Raw genomic sequence first — 21,815 nt, 5'->3', positions numbered from 1 at the left:
CATCATATATAGTCCCAGAGGCTATATAGATGTAAAATGACCCCTGCCAGTATCACAGAAAAAGCGGGAGAAAGTCCGCCGAAAAGGGGGCGGGGCTTCTCCCTCAGCACACTGGCGCCATTTTTCCCTCACAGTTCCGCTGGAAGGAAGCTCCCTGGCTCTCCCCTGCAGTCTGAGAATACTACAGAAGGGTAAAAAAGAGAGGGGGGGCACTAAATTTAGGCGCAGTATAGATATATATATATATATGTAATATATATAAAAAAAGCAGCTATAGGGAAAACACTCATTGAAGTGGGATCCCAGTGTTATATAGCGCTCTGGTGTGTGCTGGCATACTCTCTCTCTGTCTCCCCAAAGGGCTTTGTGGGGTCCTGTCCTCTGTCAGAGCATTCCCTGTGTGTTTGCGGTGTGTCGGTACGGCTGTGTCGACATGTTTGATGAGGAGGCTTATGTGGAGGCGGAGCAGATGCCTGTAAATGTGATGTCACCCCCTGCGGGGTCGACACCTGAGTGGATGGTGCTGTGGAAGGAATTACGTGATAGTGTCGACTCCTTACATAAAAGGTTTGACGACATACCTAATGTGGGACAGCCGGCTTCTCAGCCTGTGCCTGCCCAGGCGTCTCAAAAACCATCAGGGGCTCTAAAACGCCCGCTACCTCAGATGGTTGACACAGATGTCGACACGGATACTGACTCCAGTGTCGACGACGAAGAGACTAATGTAACTTCCAGTAGGGCCACACGTTACATGATTGAGGCAATGAAAAATGTGTTGCACATTTCTGATGTTACCCCCGGTACCACAAAAAAGGGTATAATGTTTGGAGAGAAAAAACTACCAGTAGCTTCCTCCATCTGAAGAGTTAAATGAAGTGTGTGAAGAAGCGTGGGTTTCCCCTGATAAAAAGATGGTAATTTCTAAGAGGTTACTAATGGCGTACCTTTTCCCGCCAGAGGATAGGTCACGCTGGGAAACATCCCCTAGGGTGGATAAAGCGCTCACACGCTTGTCAAAGAAGGTGGCACTACCGTCTCCGGATACGGCCGCCCTGAAGGAATCTGCTGATAGAAAGCAGGAGGCTATCCTGAAATCTATATATACACACACAGGTGTGATACTGAGACCGGCTATAGCTTCAGCCTGGATGTGCAGCGCTGCTGCTGCGTGGTCAGATTCCCTGTCAGAAAATATAGATACCCTAGACAGGGACACTATTTTGCTGAACGTAGAGCATATAAAAGACGCACTTTTATACATGAGGGATGCACAGAGGGATATTTGACGGCTGGCATCCAAAATTAGTGCAATGTCCATTTCTGCCAGGAGAGGGTTGTGGACTCGGCAGTGGACAGGTGATGCAGATTCCAAACGACACATGGAAGTTCTGCCTTATAAGGGTGAGGAATTGTTCGGGGATGGTCTCTCGGACCTCGTTTCCACAGCAACAGCTGGGAAGTCTACATGTTTGCCCCATGCTCCCTCACAACCAAAGAAAGCACCGTATTATCAGGTACAGTCCTTTCGGCCCAATAGGGGCAAGCGGGTTAAAGGCGCGTCCTTTCTGCCCAGAGGCAGAGGTAGAGGGAAAAAATAAGAATTTACTTACCGATAATTCTATTTCTCGGAGTCCGTAGTGGATGCTGGGGTTCCTGAAAGGACCATGGGGAATAGCGGCTCCGCAGGAGACAGGGCACAAAAAGTAAAGCTTTAGGATCAGGTGGTGTGCACTGGCTCCTCCCCCTATGACCCTCCTCCAAGCCAGTTAGGTACTGTGCCCGGACGAGCGTACACAATAAGGGAGGAATTTTGAATCCCGGGTAAGACTCATACCAGCCACACCAATCACACCGTACAACTTGTGATCTAAACCCAGTTAACAGTATGATAACAGCGGAGCCTCTGAAAAGATGGCTCACAACAATAATAACCCGATTTTTGTAACTATGTACAAGTATTGCAGATAATCCGCACTTGGGATGGGCGCCCAGCATCCACTACGGACTCCGAGAAATAGAATTATCGGTAAGTAAATTCTTATTTTCTCTATCGTCCTAGTGGATGCTGGGGTTCCTGAAAGGACCATGGGGATTATACCAAAGCTCCCAAACGGGCGGGAGAGTGCGGATGACTCTGCAGCACCGAATGAGAGAACTCCAGGTCCTCTTTTGCCAGGATATCAAATTTGTAGAATTTTACAAACGTGTTCTCCCCTGACCACGTAGCTGCTCGGCAGAGTTGTAATGCCGAGACCTCTCGGGCAGCCGCCCAAGATGAGCCCACCTTCCTTGTGGAATGGGCCTTAACCGATTTAGACTGTGGCAGGCCTGCCTCAGAATGTGCAAGTTGAATTGTGTTACAAATCCAACGAGCAATCGACTGCATAGAAGCAGGCGCACCCAACTTGTTGGGTGCATACAGTATAAACAGCGAGTCAGATTTTCTGACTCCAGCTGTCCTGGAATATATTTTCAGGGCCCTGACAACTTCTAGCAACTTGGAGTCCTCCAAGTCCCTAGTAGGTGCAAGGCACCACAATAAGCTGGTTCAGGTGAAACACTGACACCACCTTAGGGAGAGAACTGGGGACGAGTCCGCAGCTCTGCCCTGTCCGAATGGACAAACAGATATGGGCTTTTTTGAGAAAAAACCACCAATTTGACACTCGCCTGGTCCAGGCCAGGGCCAAGAGCATGGTCACTTTTTATGTGAGATGCTGCAAATCCACATATTTGACTGGTTTTAAACCAATGTGATTTGAGAAATCCCAGAACTACGTTGAGATCCCACAGTGCCACTGGAGGCACAAAAAAAAGGGGTTTGTATATGCAATACTCCCTTGACAAACTTCTGGACTTCAGGAACTGAAGCCAATTCTTTCTGGAAGAAAATTTACAGGGCCGAATTTGAACCTTAATGGACCCCAATTTGAGGCCCATAGACACTCCTGTTTGCAGGAAATGCAGGAAAAGACCGAGTTGAAAATTCTTTGTGGGGCCTTCCTGGCCTCACACCACGCAACAAATTTTCGCCACACGTGGTGATAATGTTGTGCGGTCACCTCCTTTCTGGCTTTGACCAGGGTAGGAATGACCTCTTCCGGAATGCCTTTTTTCCCTTAGGATCCGGCTTTCCATCGCCATGCCGACAAACGCAGCTGTGGTAAGTCTTGGAACAGACATGGTACCTGCTGAAGCAAGTCCCTTCTTAGCGGCAGAGGCCATAAGACCTCTGTAAGCATCTCTTGAAGTTCCGGGTACCAAGTCCTTCTTGGCCAATCCGGAGCCATGAGTATAGTTCTTACTCCTCTACGTCTTATAATTCTCAGCACCTTAGGTATGAGAAGCAGAGGAGGGAACACATACACCGACTGGTACACCCACGGTGTTACCAGAACGTCCACATCTATTGCCCGAGGGTCCCTTGACCTGGCGCAATACCTGTCCCGTTTTTTGTTCAGACGGGACGCCATCATGTCCACCTTTGGTATTTCCCAACGGTTTACAATCATGTGGAAAAAACTTCTCAATGAAGTTTCCACTCTCCCGGGTGGAGGTCGTGCTGAGGAAGTCTGCTTCCCAGTTTCCATTCCCGGGATGAAAAACTGCTGACAGTGTTATCACATGATTTTCCGCCCAGCGAAAAGTCCTTGCAGTTTCTGCCATTGCCCTCCTGCTTCTTGTGTCGCCCTGTCTGTTTACGTGGGCGACTGCCGTGATGTTTTTCCCACTGGATCAATACCGGCTGACCTTGAAGCAGAGGTCTTGCTAAGCTTAGAGCATTATAAATTTACCCTTAGCTCCAGTATATTTATGTGGAGAAAAGTCTCCATACTTGATCACACTCCCTGGAAATTTTTCCCTTGTGTGACTGCTCCCCAGCCTCTCAGGCTGGGCTCCGTGGTTACCAGCATCCAATCCTGAATGCCGAATCTGCGGCCCTCTAGAAGATGAGCACTCTATAACCACCACAGGAGAGACACCCTTGTCCTTGGATATTGGGTTATCCGCTGATGCATCTGAAGATGCGATCCGGACCATTTGTCCAGCAGATCCCACTGAAAAGTTCTTACGTGAAATCTGCCGAATGGAATTGCTTCGTAGGAAGCCACCATTTTTACCAGGACCCTTGTGCAATGATGCACTGTTTTTAGGAGGTTCCTGACTTGCTCGGATAACTCCCTGGCTTTCTCTTCCGGGAGAAACACCTTTTTCTGGACTGTGTCCAGAATCATCCCTAGGCACAGCAGACGTGTCGTCGGGATCAGCTGCGATTTTGGAATATTTAGAAACCACCCGTGCTGATTGTAGCAGTATCCGAGATAGTGCTACTCCGACCTCCAACTGTTCCCTGGACTATGCCCCTATCAGGAGATCGTCCAAGTAAGGGATAATTAAGACGCCTTTTCTTCGAAGAAGAATCATCAATTCGGCCATTACCTTGGTAAAGACCCCGGGGTGCCGTGGACAATCCAAACGGCAGCGTCTGAAACTGATAGTGACAGTTCTGCACCACGAACCTGAGGTACCCTTAGTGAGAAGGGCAAATTTGGGACATAGAGGTAAGCATCCCTGATGTCCCGGGACACTATATAGTCCCCTTCTTCCTGGTTCGTTATCACTGCTCTGAGTGACTTCATCTTAATTTGAACCTTTGTAAGTGTTCAAAAAAAATTTTTTTTAGAATAAGTCTCACCTAGCCTTCTGGCTTCAGTACCACAATATAGTGTGGAATAATACCCCTTTTCTGTAGTAGGAGGGGTAATTTAATTGTCACCTGCTGGGAACACAGCTTGTGAATTTTTTCCCATACTACCTCCTTGTCGGAGGGAGACTTGGTAAAGCAGACTTCAGGAGCCTGCGAAGGGGAAACGTCTCGACATTCCCATCTGTACCCCCGGGATACTACTTGTAGGATCCAGGGGTCCTGTACGGTCTCAGCGCCATGCTGAGAACTTGTCAGACGCGGTGGAACGCTTCTGTTCCTGGGAATAGGCTGCCTGTTGCAGTCTTCTTCCCTTTCCTCTATCCCTGGGCAGATATGATCTTATAGGGACGAGAGGACTGAGGCTGAAAAGACGGTGTCTTTTTCTGCAGAGATGTGACTTAGGGTAAAAAACGGTGGATTTTCCAGCAGTTGCCGTGACCACCAGGTCCGATGGACCGACCCCAAACAAGTCCTCTTCCTTTATACGGCCATACTGTGCCGTTTGGAATCTGCATCACCTGACCACTGTCGTGTCCATAACATCTTCTGGCAGTTATGGACATCGCGTTTATTCATGATGCCAGAGTGCAAATATCCCTCTGTGCATCTCGCATATATAGAAATGCTCTATAGTCAATAAAATACTGTCCCTGTCAAGGGTATCAATATTTTTAGTCAGGGAATCCGACCAAGCCACCCTAGCTCTGCACATCCAGGCTGAGGCGATCGCTGGCCGCAGTATAACACCAGTATGTGTGTATATACTTTTTATTATATTTTCCAGCCTTGTCAGCTGGTCCTTGAGGACGGCCCTATCTATAGACGGTACCGCCACTTGTTTTGATAAGCGTGTGAGCGCCTTATCCACCTTAAGGGGTGTTTCCCAACGCGCCCTAACTTCTGGCGGGAAAGGGTATACCGCCCATAATTTTCTATCGGGGGGAACCCACGCATCATCACACACTTTATTTAATTTATCTGATTCAGGAAAAACTATGGTAGTTTTTTCACATCCCACATAATACCCTCTTTTGTGGTACTTGTAGTATCAGAAATACGTAACACCTCCTTCATTGCCTTTAACGTGTGGCCCTAATAAGGAATACGTTTGTTTATTCACCGTCGACACTGGATTCAGTGTCCCTGTCTGTGTCTGTGTCGACCGACTAAAGTAAACGGGCGTTTTAAAACCCTTGACGGTGTTTTTGAGACGTCTGGACCGTACTAATTGTTTGTCGGCCGTCTCATGTCGTCAACCGACCTTGCAGCGTGTTGACATTATCACGTAATTTCCTAAATAAGCCATCCATTCCGGTGTCGACTCCCTAGAGAGTGACATCACCATTACAGGCAATTGCTCCGCCTCCTCACCAACATCGTCCTCCTACCTGTCGACACACACGTACCGACACACAGCACACACACAGGGAATGCTCTGATAGAGGACAGGACCCACTAGCCCTTTGGAGAGACAGAGGGAGAGTTTGCCAGCACACACCAAAAACGCTATAATTATATAGGGACAACCTTATATAAGTGTTTTCCCTTATAGCATCTTAATATATATATAAGCATATCGCCAAATTAGTGCCCCCCCTCTCTGTTTTAACCCTGTTTCTGTAGTGCAGTGCAGGGGAGAGCCTGGGAGCCTTCCCTCCAGCCTTTCTGTGAGGGAAAATGGCGCTGTGTGCTGAGGAGATAGGCCCCGCCCCTTTTTCGGCGGCCTCGTCTCCCGCTCTTAACGGATTCTGGCAGGGGTTAAATATCTCCATATAGCCTCCGGAGGCTATATGTGAGGTATTTTTAGCCAAAATAGGTATTCATTTGCCTCCCAGGGCGCCCCCCTCCCAGCGCCCTGCACCCTCAGTGACTGCCGTGTGAAGTGTGCTGAGAGGAAAATGGCGCACAGCTGCAGTGCTGTGCGCTACCTTTAGAAGACTGAGGAGTCTTCTGCCGCCGATTCTGGACCTCTTCTTACTTCAGCATCTGCAAGGGGGCCGGCGGCAAGGCTCCGGTGACCATCCAGGCTGTACCTGTGATCGTCCCTCTGGAGCTGATGTCCAGTAGCCAAGAAGCCAATCCATCCTGCACGCAGGTGAGTTCACTTCTTCTCCCCTAAGTCCCTCGTTGCAGTGATCCTGTTGCCAGCAGGACTCACTGTAAAATAAAAAACCTAAGCTAAACTTTCCTAAGCAGCTCTTTAGGAGAGCCACCTAGATTGCACCCTTCTCGGCCGGGCACAAAATCTAACTGGCTTGGAGGAGGGTCATAGGGGGAGGAGCCAGTGCACACCACCTGATCCTAAAGCTTTACTTTTTGTGCCCTGTCTCCTGCGGAGCCGCTATTCCCCATGGTCCTTTCAGGAACCCCAGCATCCACTAGGACGATAGAGAAAGCTGCAGCATACAGCCAGTTCCCAGGAGCAAAAGTCCTCCCCCGCTTCCTCTAAGTCCACAGCATGACGCTGGGGCTCCACAGGCAGAGCCAGGTACGGTGGGGGCCCGTCTCAAGCATTTCAGCAATCAGTGGGCTCGCTCACGGGTGGATCTCTGGATCCTTCAAATAGTATCTCAGGGGTACAAACTGGAATTCGAGACGTCTCCCCCCGCCGTTTCCTCAAATCTGCCTTGCCAACCACTCGCTCAGGCAGGGAGGCAGTGTTGCAGGCAATTCAAAAGCTGTATTCACAACAAGTGATAGTAAAGGTGCCCCTACTTCAACAAGGAAGGGGTTACTATTCCACAATGTTTGTGGTACCGAAACCGGACGGTTCGGTGAGACCCATTTTAAATTTGAAATCCTTGAACACATATATCAAAAAATTCAAGTTCAAGATGGAATCGCTCAGGGCGGTTATTGCAAGCCTGGACGAGGGAGATTACATGGTATCGCTGGACATCAAGGATGCTTACCTACATGTCCCCATTTTCCATCCTCACCAGGAGTACCTCAGGTTTGTGGTACAAGATTGTCATTACCAATTCCAGACGCTGCCGTTCGGTCTCTCCACGGCTCCGAGGGTCTTTACCAAGGTAATGGCGGAAATGATGATACTCCTTCGAAGGAAGGGAGTTTTAATTATCCCGTACTTGGACGATCTCCTGATAAAGGCGAGGTCCAGAGAGCAGTTGTTGGTAGGGGTAGCACTATCTCGGGAAGTGCTACAACAGCACGGCTGGATTCTAAACATTCCAAAGTCACAGCTGGTCCCTACGACACGCCTGCTGTTCCTAGGGATGGTTCTGGACACAGAACAGAGAAAAGTGTTTCTCCCGGAGGAGAAGGCCAAGGAGCTGTCATCTCTAGTCAGAGGCCTCCTAAAACCAAAACAGGTGTCGGTGCATCACTGCACGCGGATCCTGGGAAAAATGGTAGCTTCCTACGAAGCGATTCCATTCAGCAGGTTTCATGCAAGAACCTTTCAGTGGGACCTGTTGGACAAGTGGTCCGGATCGCATCTTCAGATGCATCGTCTGATAACCCTGTCTCCAAGGACAAGGGTGTCTCTGCTGTGGTGGCTGCAGAGTGCTCATCTTCAAGAGGGCCGCAGATTCGGCATACAGGACTGGGTCCTGGTGACCACGGATGCCAGCCTTCGAGGCTGGGGAGCAGTCACACAGGGAAGAAACTTCCAAGGACTATGGTCAAGTCAGGAGACTTTCCTGCACATAAATATTCTGGAACTAAGGGCCATTTACAATGCCCTAAGTCAGGCAAAACCCCTGCTTCAAAACCAGCCGGTACTGATCCAGTCAGACAACATCACGGCAGTCGCTCATGTAAATCGACAGGGCGGCACGAGAAGCAGGACGGCGATGGCAGAAGCCACAAGGATTCTCCAATGGGCGGAAAATCACGTGTTAGCACTGTCAGCAGTGTTCATTCCGGGAGTGGACAACTGGGAAGCAGACTTCCTCAGCAGGCACGACCTCCACCCGGGAGAGTGGGGACTTCATCCAGAAGTCTTTCAAATGATTGTAAACCAGTGGGAAAAACCACAGGTGGACATGATGGCGTCCCGCCTAAACAAAAAGCTAGAAAAATATTGCGCCAAGTCGAGAGACCCGCAGGCGATAGCTGTGGACGCTCTGGTAACACCGTGGGTGTACCGATCGGTTTATGTGTTCCCTCCTCTTCCTCTCATACCAAAGGTACTGAGGATAATAAAGAGAAGAGGAGTAAGAACTATACTCATTGTTCCGGATTGGCCAAGAAGAGCGTGGTATCCGGAACTTCAAGAAATGATGTCAGAGGACCCAGGGCCTCTACCGCTCAGACAGGACCTGCTGCAGCAGGGGCCCTGTCTGTTCCAAGACTTACCGCGGCTGCGTTTGACGGCATGGCGGTTGAACACCGGATCCTGAAGGAAAAGGGCATTCCGGAGGAAGTCATTCCTACGCTGATAAAAGCTAGGAAAGAAGTAACCGCGAACCATTATCACCGCATATGGCGAAAATATGTTGCGTGGTGTGAGGCCAGGAAGGCCCCAACGGAAGAATTTCAGCTGGGCCGGTTCCTGCACTTCCTACAGTCAGGGGTGACTATGGGCTTTAAATTGGGTTCCATTAAGGTCCAGATTTCGGCTCTATCGATTTTCTTCCAGAGAGAATTGGCTTCACTACCTGAAGTTCAGACTTTTGTTAAGGGAGTGCTGCATATTCAGCCCCCTTTTGTGCCTCCAGTGGCACCCTGGGATCTCAACGTGGTGTTGGATTTCCTAAAGTCACATTGGTTTGAGCCACTGAAAACCGTGGATTTAAAATATCTCACGTGGAAAGTGGTCATGTTGTTGGCCTTGGCTTCGGCAAGGCGTGTTTCAGAATTGGCGGCTTTGTCATGTAAAAGCCCTTATCTGATTTTCCATATGGATAGGGCAGAATTGAGGACTCGTCCCCAGTTTCTCCCCAAAGTGGTATCAGCTTTTCATCTGAACCAACCTATCGTGGTGCCTGCGGCTACGAATGACTTGGAGGCTTCCAAGTTGTTGGATGTAGTCAGGGCCCTAAAAATTTATGTTTCCAGGACAGCTGGAGTCAGGAAGACTGACTCGCTTTTTATCCTGTATGCGCCCAACAAGTTGGGTGCACCTGCTTCTAAGCAGACTATTGCTCGCTGGATCTGTAGTACGATTCAGCTTGCGCATTCTGCGGCTGGACTGCCGCATCCTAAATCAGTAAAAGCCCATTCCACGAGGAAAGTGGGCTCTTCTTGGGCGGCTGCCCGAGGGGTCTCGGCTCTTCAACTTTGCCGAGCTGCTACTTGGTCAGGGGCAAACACGTTTGCTAAATTCTACAAATTTGATACCCTGGCTGAGGAGGACCTTGAGTTCTCTCATTCGGTGCTGCAGAGTCATCCGCACTCTCCCGCCCGTTTGGGAGCTTTGGTATAATCCCCATGGTCCTTACGGAGTCCCCAGCATCCACTTAGGACGTTAGAGAAAATAAGAATTTACTCACCGGTAATTCTATTTCTCATAGTCCGTAGTGGATGCTGGGCGCCCATCCCAAGTGCGGATTGTCTGCAATACTTGTATATAGTTATTGCTTAACTAAAGGGTTATTGTTGAGCTATCTGTTGAGAGGCTCAGTTGTTATCATGCTGTTAACTGGGTATTGTATCACGAGTTATACGGTGTGATTGGTGTGGCTGGTATGAGTCTTACCCGGGATTCAAAATCCTTCCTAATTGTGTCAGCTCTTCCGGGCACAGTATCCTAACTGAGGTCTGGAGGATGGTCTTAGTGGGAGGAGCCAGTGCACACCAGTAGTCTAAAAGCTTTCTTTATAGTTGTGCCCAGTCTCCTGCGGAGCCGCTAATCCCCATGGTCCTTACGGAGTCCCCAGCATCCACTACGGACTACGAGAAATAGAATTACCGGTGAGTAAATTCTTATTTTTTGTACCAGAAGACGACGGATATGGTTCTAGCAATCATCCTCAGATCATCCCATTACAACATTGGGGAATAAGAGTGTAATTACATTTTGCACAGAGTTCCCATTACATTAAAATACTTCTAAAGTAATAACTAACTGACAAATTGATGATCACCTGCTTCTATGGACTTTTCAATATTTCCCGAATGAATTAAACATATTGATGTTTTATATGACATACCTTTATGTTTCCGCACTGGCATTCTGACACACCCGGGCAGCATGGTTATAAAGCTGGCACTGTGTCCTGGAACTGAGGCTCCCAGTCTATTACTTGGCAGAACACACAGTAGTTGCTTTGGCTGACAGCGGAGGCAGCTGGTGCTGGTAATCTCACATTCTCTTATCCTAACCTAACCACCAACATCCTGGGAATTACTCTGGAAACGCGGGTGTAGCACTAGTTTATTCAAATGTAAAATAGTTTATTCACTTTGCACATACAGATACCTGATACTAATATATGCTCACATTATACACACCGCAGACACCTCATGTATTGTTATGAAATATTACCAGTCTATTTTTGTATTCCGTATCCCTCCATTGTCTGGGAGCCCAAACATCTTCTGCTACATGGAAGTTGTGCATCTCGTCATCTTTTATGGGTGATGGCTGTAACAAAAAAAAAAAAAAAGTTAATGCCAAAATCAATTTTTAAAAAATAGAACAAATGAAAGCGATGTTAGTGCTTCTCTCCGTGCCCTGGAGATTTGGACTAATAATTACAATTTTGATTAGACTTAGGGGGACATTTACTAAGCAGTGATAAGAGCAGAGAAGTGAGCCAGTGGAGAAGTTCCCCATGGCAACCAATCAGCACTGAAGTAACATCTATAATTTGCATACTATAAAATGATACAGAGCTGTTGATTGGTTGATGGGGCCACTTCTCCACTGGCTCACTTCTCCGCTCTTATCACTGCTTAGTAAATGTCCCCCTTGATTGGAAATGGTCAAATAATGTAGAAGTTTGTGTCTTGGATGGTGACTTGTTGTCCCTGATGGTGTCTATGTCTCTGTGGGGGCAGTATAGTAACTTATTTTTATCACTGTCACTACTAGCCATCATTTATAATATGGCAGCAATTTACACAGCACTCAGGGGCGGACCTAGGTGCGAACAAGCAGGGCGCTGCAGGCTGAGGGAGCGGCTACAGTCACCGCACCCTCTCGCCTGCACCCATATGTAATGCTGGTGAGCTCTTCCACAGCGGGTGCGACATCTTTGCGCAGGGCATTTTGGGAGCAGCCTGGGGGGAGAGGAGATGGCGCAGCAGCAGCGCTGGGCGACGAAGCGTGGTGCTACACGCGGCTGACCGCCTGCCCACAAAAACCCAGTGTGCACTCTGACTGCCTGATGCCCTGGCCCTGAGGAGGAGACCCATCACACAGGCTGTCCCAGATCCCGGCCCCAGCAGCAGCATCAGCACTGCAGGGAGACAGGAGCAGCCTCGAAGAGCCCACTATCAGGGGGATAGGAGGTCTGTGTGCTGGCCCCCAGTCAGGGTGAGTGTGTGTATGATTGCCCCGGCTGACTCTCACACCCCACGCTCTTTTGTCCGCAACCCCCTCTCTCTCGTCTTCACCCCTCTCTGTTTTGTACTCACCTCACAGCTACTTCCATAGCGGCTCTTCTGTGGTGTAACGTTTATAAGGGGCCTGTGTTGCGCACTGTCCCTGTTTTGAATAGAGGGGTTGGGGTGTGGGGGGCGCCAAAGGAAACTGTTAACCTGAGTTCCGCAAGGTCTAGAACTGGCCCTGACAGTACTATATAATCAGTAAGAGATAGACAGAGACTGCATGATAAATACAACCAGATACAAAAGGATAGAGAGCCCAACTTTTGTGTAGTCATGTGTACAAGTTATATAACTTTCTACCATGACCTACATGAATAAAGGCATACCTCCCAACTGTCCCAATTTTCGCGGGACAGTCCCATTTTTCTGGGAGTATCCCGTGGTGATGGTGGGTGGGGGGGTTGGCAGCCCCCCTCTCATTTGCTGCTCAGCAGCACACCAGTGAATAGATGCTGTGTGCATGCTAACAGAGCGCTGGGCATGTCCCCACAGTGATGAAAATGGGACGCGTGGCCCGCGATCGCGGCACTCCTGAAAAGCCACACCACCTTTGCCGAGTCCGCGCACCATTTTCAGACGTCTGCAGGAGTCTCTCCTTCCCAGGGCAAAATGTTGGGATGTATGTGAACGGCAACAGAAAAAATACAAAGGCATCTTTATATTATATATTGTGACAATTTAGGGGTAATTATATCAGTAGAGGGTCTAGTGGTACAGTATTTAGGTGCTTGACACAGGGTCTACACACAGCTTTTCAAGTGTAAATGAACCAAATGGTGCTTTACTGGCAGCATACAGCTTACATGAAAAACAAAACAACCTAGTCCTCATTCAGTGCACTAACTCACTGCCTGACCCCTAACAGGGCAGCAGGTCTGCATGCAAAATGTCTCAACGTTTTCAGTCCTGTCTCCTGCTGGCCTTCTCAGACTCAAGACACCATTGGCCTGGCTTCTTCACAATACCATAAGCCCAGTCACAGAGATTTGTGGTCCTTTCTGCCTCCTGCAGACTTGGATGCTGGCCTCATGGCCCCCCCACTGGCCTCCTGGCTCACTGGGCACTTTGACTTCCACAGTCCCACTTGGACTCCACAGGCAGCCTGACTGGCTTTCATAACCCCACCTGAGCTGGATAAACAGACAGCAGCCCTACCTGACTGCACAGTCCCCTGGACTGTCTCCACTCTGCAGCCATTAGATGTGGTCACACCACCTTTTCCTTCTCTGTGTGGGCGGATCCCTCCAGCCTCACACAGAATCCATGGCACACTACTGCCATCTATGAGGATACCACCACAATATATACAGATGGAGCCCTGCTCATCTATCCCTTTAATAGGATTAACTGTGCCAGTGCTGTCGGACTTAATCCCCTGCTGTAATGACTTAATCCCTTGCTGTATTGTTCTCTCTGTATTGTATTGCAGCTGAGAACAATAGATGAAAGGCTTATGCTAATAAGTCTTGGTGCACCTAGGTGCAACAGAGAAGGCTGGATGAGCGAGGCTCCATCTGTATTTTAATATCAACGTGCAACCGAGACTTGTTTTATTGGCTGAGGTTACACATGTACCACTATAAAATACTGTATGCACACTTACACCAGATACACTAGTGTTATACCGCTTGTCATCTAGGGATGGTCCAAGATTCCATAGTCTTGCAGAAAATGTTGGCACTTTCTAAATGATAAATAGTCTGACTACAACATAGGGGGTCATTCCGAGTTGATCGTAGCTGCGCTAAAATTAGCACAGCTACGATCATTCACACGGACATGCGGGGGGACGCCCAGCACAGGGCTAGTCCGCCCGTATGTCAGTGCTGGCCGTCCCCCCGCAGAAGTGCAAAGGCATCACACAGCGGCGATGCCTTTGCACTTCAAGAGTAGCTCCCGACCAGCGCAGCTTTAGCGTGCTGGCTGGGAGCTACTCATCGCTTCCCGGTGGCCGGACCGGACCGCGCCCCCTAAATGGCGGCTGAACGCCGCTGTCCAGCCCCCTCCCGCCCAGCAACCGCCTCTGAGTCTCAGAGGCGATTGCTAGGCAAGGATTGCTGCCATGCGCCGGCGCACTGCGGCGCCGGCACATGCGTATTTCCTTCCCGATCGCTGCGCGAAACTGCAGCGAGCGATCGTGTCGGAATGACCCCCCTATTCCGAATGGGATCAATTCCCCCCCCCCCAATTCGCACTAAATAAAAATATGTCACTCCCCCAAACACACAGCAAATGAAAATTTAACTGAATAAACAAAACACTCTCCGTCTGTCATGTGACCGCCTGGATATAGTGTATATCCCATCGGCAACAATCTCTTCTTATGACCAACCAATGCAAATATACTAGTTCCAGTTATGTCTGAGGATAGCATGGATTCTACACTTAGGGGTATATTCAATTGAGGTCGGATCCATTCCGACATGCATTTGTCGGAATGAATCCGACAAGGGCTATTCAATCCCATCTCAATTCAACTTTAAGAAAGTCGAATTGAGATGAGGGACCGGAGAGGGGGGAGACCAGCGGGCAGACGGGGGACAGTCGCGGGCAGACGGGGGGACAGCAGCGCTGCAGGAGGATGTGGCACAGCCGCCAGACCTCACGGTGGCGTCCATCCGGCTCAAGCAAGCGGGACCTCACTTGCTGGAGACGGGTGGACGCTGCCGTGAGCGGCGGCTGAGCCACATCCTCCTGCAACGCTGTGCTGTAGCACTGCTGTCCCCCGTCTTCCCACGGCTCTCCCCCGTCTGCCCGCGGCTCTCCCCCCTCTCCCCCTCTCAGATCCCTCATCTCAGTTTGACTTTTTTCTAAGTCGAACTGAGATGGTCAGAAACGGGGCCAAAACCTGTCGAATTTGGCCCCGTTTCCCTCAGAAGCACGTGAATCGGCAGCTATACCGCCGATTCACGTAAAAAAGCTGGGGACTGAATAGGTCGGAACCCTTTCCGACCTGAAAAAGTCGAAAACTGCCGTCTTTTCGACAAGACGGCAGTTTCGGCCTTAATTGAATATACCCCTTAGAGCTCATTCATGGCGCAATGTTAACTGGAGTAACCTGTGCTCCGCCTGTACACATTTGTTCTCCAGTCGTCATGGGTTAAGGAGGGTACTCACAGAGCGATATTCTAAGCAATCTGACTAGATTGCTTAGAATATAAGCCTGATCGCTCCGTGTGTACCCCCTACAGCGATAGCGATGCGCAGCCCCGCGCATCGCTATCGCTGCTGCTAGATTGGCTTGCATGCAGGCCAATCTAGAGGGTCGCTCACTTCACCTGCTGAGTGAAGTGAGCAGCCCCCCCGTCTCCCCCCGCATGTTCACCACAGATCGCGCTGTGCTGAGCGGCGGGAGAGATGTGTGCTGAGCGGTTCGCTCAGCACACATCTCTCTCACATCTGCCGGTGAGTACTGCCCTTTAGTTTGGCCCCAGACCTGTTTGTGTTCACATTTAGGTGAACAAATTTCCCAATTTCCAAACAATAAACTGTAGGTGTTGATCAAGGGCAGCGATTATCAGATAGAGATGGATGAAGAGCATACTGGTTACTGGTTGAATGCGTTGCAGGCAAAGTACATTATTATTGTAAAACCTGTCTAGCTAGAAAGGGGAACATGAAAATAAATATACGTTTATTACTGATCCGAGATCTTACAGAGAACAATGGGATATAACTGTCCAGCACATAATTTACCTGCACAGCACATCGCGTGTTGTCTCCTACCCTGATCCTTGTTCCCTTCCTCTCTTTGTGATGACTTATGTAGAAGCAAAGGCAACACAGAAACCACAACACAAGATGCATGCTACAAATGTAGACTAGGGTTGGGAAATACGTTTTTGGATGCACAAAAAGTATTATAAGAAAGCGAACGTACAGTAACATTTTTTCAAAGTATTCGCCAGAGGAGTCTACGCACCGTTGCATGCGCTCAAACCACTTGATGAAGCAGCTGAAGGGGTGCCATCTGAAACCGCAGAGAGAGAAGAGCAGGGAGACGCCACTGAGAAGTGTGACGCAGATGATAGAGAGACTACAGCAAGCAGACTGGCTGGGACTTGTGGTTCCACATCGAGAGTGCCGTTGAAGTTAGATCTGTATTTACCGTTTTGAGAGGAAGTAGTATCCTGAGTCAGGATAGTACATTGGTGAAACAAAACCATTTATATGTCCATAAGCATCCACGACAGGTGTTTCTGGGAGAGGGGGTGGCTAAAGGCAGTGGGCGTGTCAGTGCTAGGGATTGCGCCAAACACACAGTTCTACTGACACCAGCAGCCATGATCCGACAGATATTCTGATGATCGCATTGCTCTAATGTCCGACCAGTGGTGTGTTTTCGTGCGCATAATGAGAGATTTGCATCACGGACAGTGAGTGCCTCAATAGGACACCAGCCGACAGCGGCTGCAACTTTGTTGCACAGTATAACTACACCCCCACCCCACCACCCAGATAGCAATAATATACTCCCCCAATAATATTAATACCCATCTCATTAACATTAGCTATACAGATAACACTTAGACACCCCAGACCGCATTAATATACTCCCAACACCTCCCCATATACTTCCCTCAGCAGGAAGTAGGCTGCCTGGTCTCAGCAGACTGTGAGTTCCATTGGAGAAGGAGAGACAACCAGACAGGGCAGGGAGAGGAGAGGAAGGGTGGACACTATGGAAGCACAGACATAGGGTAGAGGAGGGAAAGGGGCAGGGCTTCAGGAATCGGAAGTGATGGGGTCTCAAACGGGAGGGGAGGCATCGGTGGCAGTGGTGAAAGACAGCTATGTACACAGTGCCGGCCCTGATGATTACAGCAATACAGCTGCGTGACCTTGGGGCCAAACTAAGACCGTTCCATATAGGTCCAGGTGGACCTTTTTTTGAGAGGGGCCCTGGGTTTACTTGGAACCTGTGCCCCACCCTTAATCCAGCTCTGGATCCATCTCCAGGCAGCATGATGACCAGCTGCCTAGCTGGCACACAGTCAGCCGGCAGCTATTAAAATAGTTTTTCTAGTTTTCCTACAGAATGATGCAATTTTTGTATTTTGATGTATTTAGGGAGACAGCTGGGTTGATAGTGTAGGCCCGGTGTGTACATGCCCATAATGCTCCGGCCACACCCACACTGCACTGGCCACAGCTCCTCCCCTTCTCAGTATAGACCATTTAACATTTTCCTCCCCTGCCTATGTGGCCCTTAATCTGGCCCTGGTGCTCCTGAATGACCCAACTCATTTTTTACTATTCTGCTGCTTATTCTCCCGAGAAGCGTGCATGTGTACTCTGCCTGCTGTCACCCTGACCCGGATTGTTATTTGGCATATCCAGACTGTTGCGGGGGGCGGGCCATGGCAGTTGAATGACGTCACACGCAGCCGCTGTGACCCGGGACGCGGCGGGTAGCCGCCTGCCAGATCAGCTAGGCAGGGAGATACTCGGCGGGTGCAAAAGCATTGCGTGGTGGGCAGGGTCTGACATGCGGAACGGACTAGTCCTGTGCTGGGCGTACCCCCACATGTCAGAGAAGCTGATCGTAGATCTGCTAAATTTAGCACATCTACGATCAGATTTGAATCACTCCCTTAGTTGGGAGTATACAGTTGCTAAATGGGTTATCCTGCTATGTAATATGTTAAGCATAAATCCAGTGCAACAGCACACTTGTGTACATACTAGATATATGCAGTAATAAACATCATACAGGGGGAGATAAGCTAAGCCTTAGAGAGTGATAAAGTGGGGAGAGATAAATTACCAATCAGCGCCTGACATGTTACAGGCTGTGTTAAAAAATTGACATTTAGGAGCTGATTGGTTGGCACTTTATCACTCTTCAAGGCTTAGTACATCTACCTCTAAGAAGTTACATGTAACTGCAAGAATAAAGGGCCAGAATGCCAGAGAGTGACAGGCCGGAATGCCTGAGTGTAATCTGATTGCTTAGACATCTGGACACCACTGAAGGCCTGTATGAGTTGTCATTTCCTGACCACACTGACTTCTCATGTGATCAGGCTGAATGACGGAATCTGTCTAATTTGACCAAACAAAGGGCCTAATTCAAATCTGATCGCAGCAGCAAATTTGTTAGCAGTTGGGCAAAACCATGGGGGTAATTCCAAGTTGATCGCAGCAGCAAATTTGTTAGCAGTTGGGCAAAAGCATGTGCACTGCAGGGGGGGGCAGATATAACATTTGCAGAGAGAGTTAGATTTGGGTGGGTTATATTGTTTCTGTGCAGGGTAAATGCTGGCTGCTTTATTTTTACACTGCAATTTAGATTGCAGATTGAACACACCACACCCAAATCTAACTCTCTCTGCACATGTTATATCTAGTGATGAGCGGGTTCGGTTTCTCGGAAACCGAACACCCCCGAACGTCACCCTTTTTACACGGGTCCGAGCCATACTCGGATTCTCCCGTATGGCTCGGGTAACCCGAGCGCGCCCGAACGTCATCATCCCGCTGTCGGATTCTCGCGAGATTTGGATTCTGTATAAGCAGCCGCGCGTCGCCGCCATTTTCACTCGTGCATTGGAAATGTTAGGGAGAGGACGTGGCTGACGTCCTCTCCGTTTATGTTGATGCATTGCAAATATTTTGTGCTTGCTTATTACTTAATTGTGGGGACTGGGGAGCAGCTGTATATAGGAGGAGTACAGTGCAGAGTTTTGCTGACAGTGACCACCAGTAATACGTTGTCTGCCTGAAAAACACTCCATATCTGTGCTCAGTGTGCTGCATATATCTGTGCTCACACTGCTTAATTGTGGGGACTGGGGAGCAGCTGTATTATATAGCAGGAGTACAGTGCAGAGTTTGGCTGACAGTGACCACCAGTATACGTTGTCTGCATGAAAAACACTCCATATCTGTGCTCAGTGTGCTGCTTTATTGTGGGGACTGGGGACCACCAGTATAATATTATATAGGAGGAGTACAGTGCAGAGTTTTGCTGACCAGTGACCATCAGTATATAATATATAGCATTACGGTACAGTAGGCCACTGCTGTACCTACCTCTGTGTCGTCATTAAGTATACTAGTATCCATCTACATTCTATAACTGTGGTGCATTTTAGTTTTGCAGTTTGCTGACACAGTGACCACCAGTATATATAGCAGTACGGTACGGAAGGCCACTGCTGTACCTACCTCTGTGTCGTCATTAAGTATACTATCCATCTACATTCTATACCTGTGGTGCATTTTAGTTTTGCAGTTTGCTGACACAGTGACCACCAGTATACTATATATAGCAGTACGGTACGGAAGGCGACTGCTGTACCTACCTCTGTGTCGTCATTAAGTATACTATCCATCTACACTCTATACCTGTGGTGCATTTTAGTTTTGCAGTTTGCTGACACAGTGACCACCAGTATACTATATATAGCAGTACGGTGCGGTAGGCCACTGCTGTACCTACCTCTGTGTCGTCATTAAGTATACTATCCATCTACATTCTATACCTGTGGTGCATTTTAGTTTTGCAGTTTGCTGACACAGTGACCACCAGTATACTATATATAGCAGTACGGTACGGAAGGCCACTGCTGTACCTACCTCTGTGTCGTCATTAAGTATACTATCCATCTACATTCTATACCTGTGGTGCATTTTAGTTTTGCAGTTTGCTGACACAGTGACCACCAGTATACTATATATAGCAGTACGGTACGGAAGGCGACTGCTGTACCTACCTCTGTGTCGTCATTAAGTATACTATCCATCTACACTCTATACCTGTGGTGCATTTTAGTTTTGCAGTTTGCTGACACAGTGACCACCAGTATACTATATATAGCAGTACGGTGCGGTAGGCCACTGCTGTACCTACCTCTGTGTCGTCATTAAGTATACTATCCATCTACATTCTATACCTGTGGTGCATTTTAGTTTTGCAGTTTGCTGACACAGTGACCACCAGTATACTATATATAGCAGTACAGTACGGAAGGCCACTGCTGTACCTACCTCTGTGTCGTCATTAAGTATACTATCCATCTACATTCTATACCTGTGGTGCATTTTAGTTTTGCAGTTTGCTGACACAGTGACCACCAGTATATATAGCAGTACGGTACGGAAGGCCACTGCTGTACCTACCTCTGTGTCGTCATTAAGTATACTATCCATCTACATTCTATACCTGTGGTGCATTTTAGTTTTGCAGTTTGCTGACACAGTGACCACCAGTATACTATATATAGCAGTACGGTACGGAAGGCCACTGCTGTACCTACCTCTGTGTCGTCATTAAGTATACTATCCATCTACATTCTATACCTGTGGTGCATTTTAGTTTTGCAGTTTGCTGACACAGTGACCACCAGTATATATAGCAGTACGGTACGGAAGGCCACTGCTGTACCTACCTCTGTGTCGTCATTAAGTATACTATCCATCTACATTCTATACCTGTGGTGCATTTTAGTTTTGCAGTTTGCTGACACAGTGACCACCAGTATATACAGCAGTACGGTACGGAAGGCCACTGCTGTACCTACCTCTGTGTCGTCAAGTATACTATCCATCCATAGCTGTGGTGCATTTCAGTTTTGCACAGTTTGCTGACCACCAGTATATAATATATAGCATTACGGTACAGTAGGCCACTGCTCTACCTACCTCTGTGTCGTCAAGTATACTAGCTTAGTCACACAGCGACCTTGGTGCGCCTCTTTTTTTCTTTGCATCATGTGCTGTTTGGGGACTATTTTTTTGAAGTGTCATCCTGCCTGACACTGCAGTGCCACTCCTAGATGGGCCAGGTGTTTGTGTCGGCCACTTGTGTCGCTTATCTTAGTCACACAGCGACCTTGGTGCGCCTCTTTTTTTCTTTGCATCATGTGCTGTTTGGGGACAATTTTTTTGAAGTGCCATCCTGCCTGACACTGCAGTGCCACTCGTAGATGGGCCAGGTGTTTGTGTCGGCCACTTGTGTCGCTTATCTTAGTCACACAGCGACCTTGGTGCGCCTCTTTTTTTCTTTGCATCATGTGCTGTTTGGGGACAATTTTTTTGAAGTGCCATCCTGCCTGACACTGCAGTGCCACTCCTAGATGGGCCAGGTGTTTGTGTCGGCCACTTGTGTCGCTTATCTTAGTCACACAGCGACCTTGGTGCGCCTCTTTTTTTCTTTGCATCATGTGCTGTTTGGGGACAATTTTTTTGAAGTGTCATCCTGTCTGACACTGCAGTGCCACTCCTAGATGGGCCAGGTGTTCGTGTCGGCCACTTGTGTCGCTTAGCTTAGTCACACAGCGACCTTGGTGCGCCTCTTTTTTTCTTTGCATCATGTGCTGTTTGGGGACTATTTTTTTGAAGTGCCATCCTGCCTGACACTGCAGTGCCACTCCTAGATGGGCCAGGTGTTTGTGTCGGCCACTTGTGTCGCTTAGCTTAGCCATCCAGCGACCTCGGTGCAAATTTTAGGACTAAAAATAATATTGTGAGGTGTGAGGTGTTCAGAATAGACTGGAAATGAGTGGAAATTATGGTTATTGTGGTTAATAATACTATGGGATCAAAATGACCCCCAAATTCTATGATTTAAGCTGTTTTTTAG

At 48.6% G+C, this 21,815-nt stretch overlaps 1 protein-coding gene across 3 annotated transcripts in view; it reads right to left on the bottom strand.

The window, feature by feature from the left end:
• The window catches only part of STEAP1 (STEAP family member 1), a 130,866-nt gene that overhangs the window by 55,870 nt on the left and 53,181 nt on the right, over positions 1 to 21,815 (bottom strand). For all 3 annotated transcript variants that reach the window (XM_063921504.1, XM_063921506.1, XM_063921505.1), the window contains exon 3: positions 11,163 to 11,261. In XM_063921504.1, the coding sequence (XP_063777574.1) occupies positions 11,163 to 11,261 (99 nt within the window). The remainder of the gene's footprint in view (positions 1 to 11,162; positions 11,262 to 21,815) is intronic.

This window comes from Pseudophryne corroboree, chromosome 5 (assembly GCF_028390025.1).
Source record: "Pseudophryne corroboree isolate aPseCor3 chromosome 5, aPseCor3.hap2, whole genome shotgun sequence".
Taxonomy (NCBI): Eukaryota; Metazoa; Chordata; class Amphibia; order Anura; family Myobatrachidae; genus Pseudophryne; species Pseudophryne corroboree.
The sequence above is the reverse complement of the archived record's forward strand: the minus strand, read 5'-3'. Positions and strand labels throughout refer to the sequence as shown.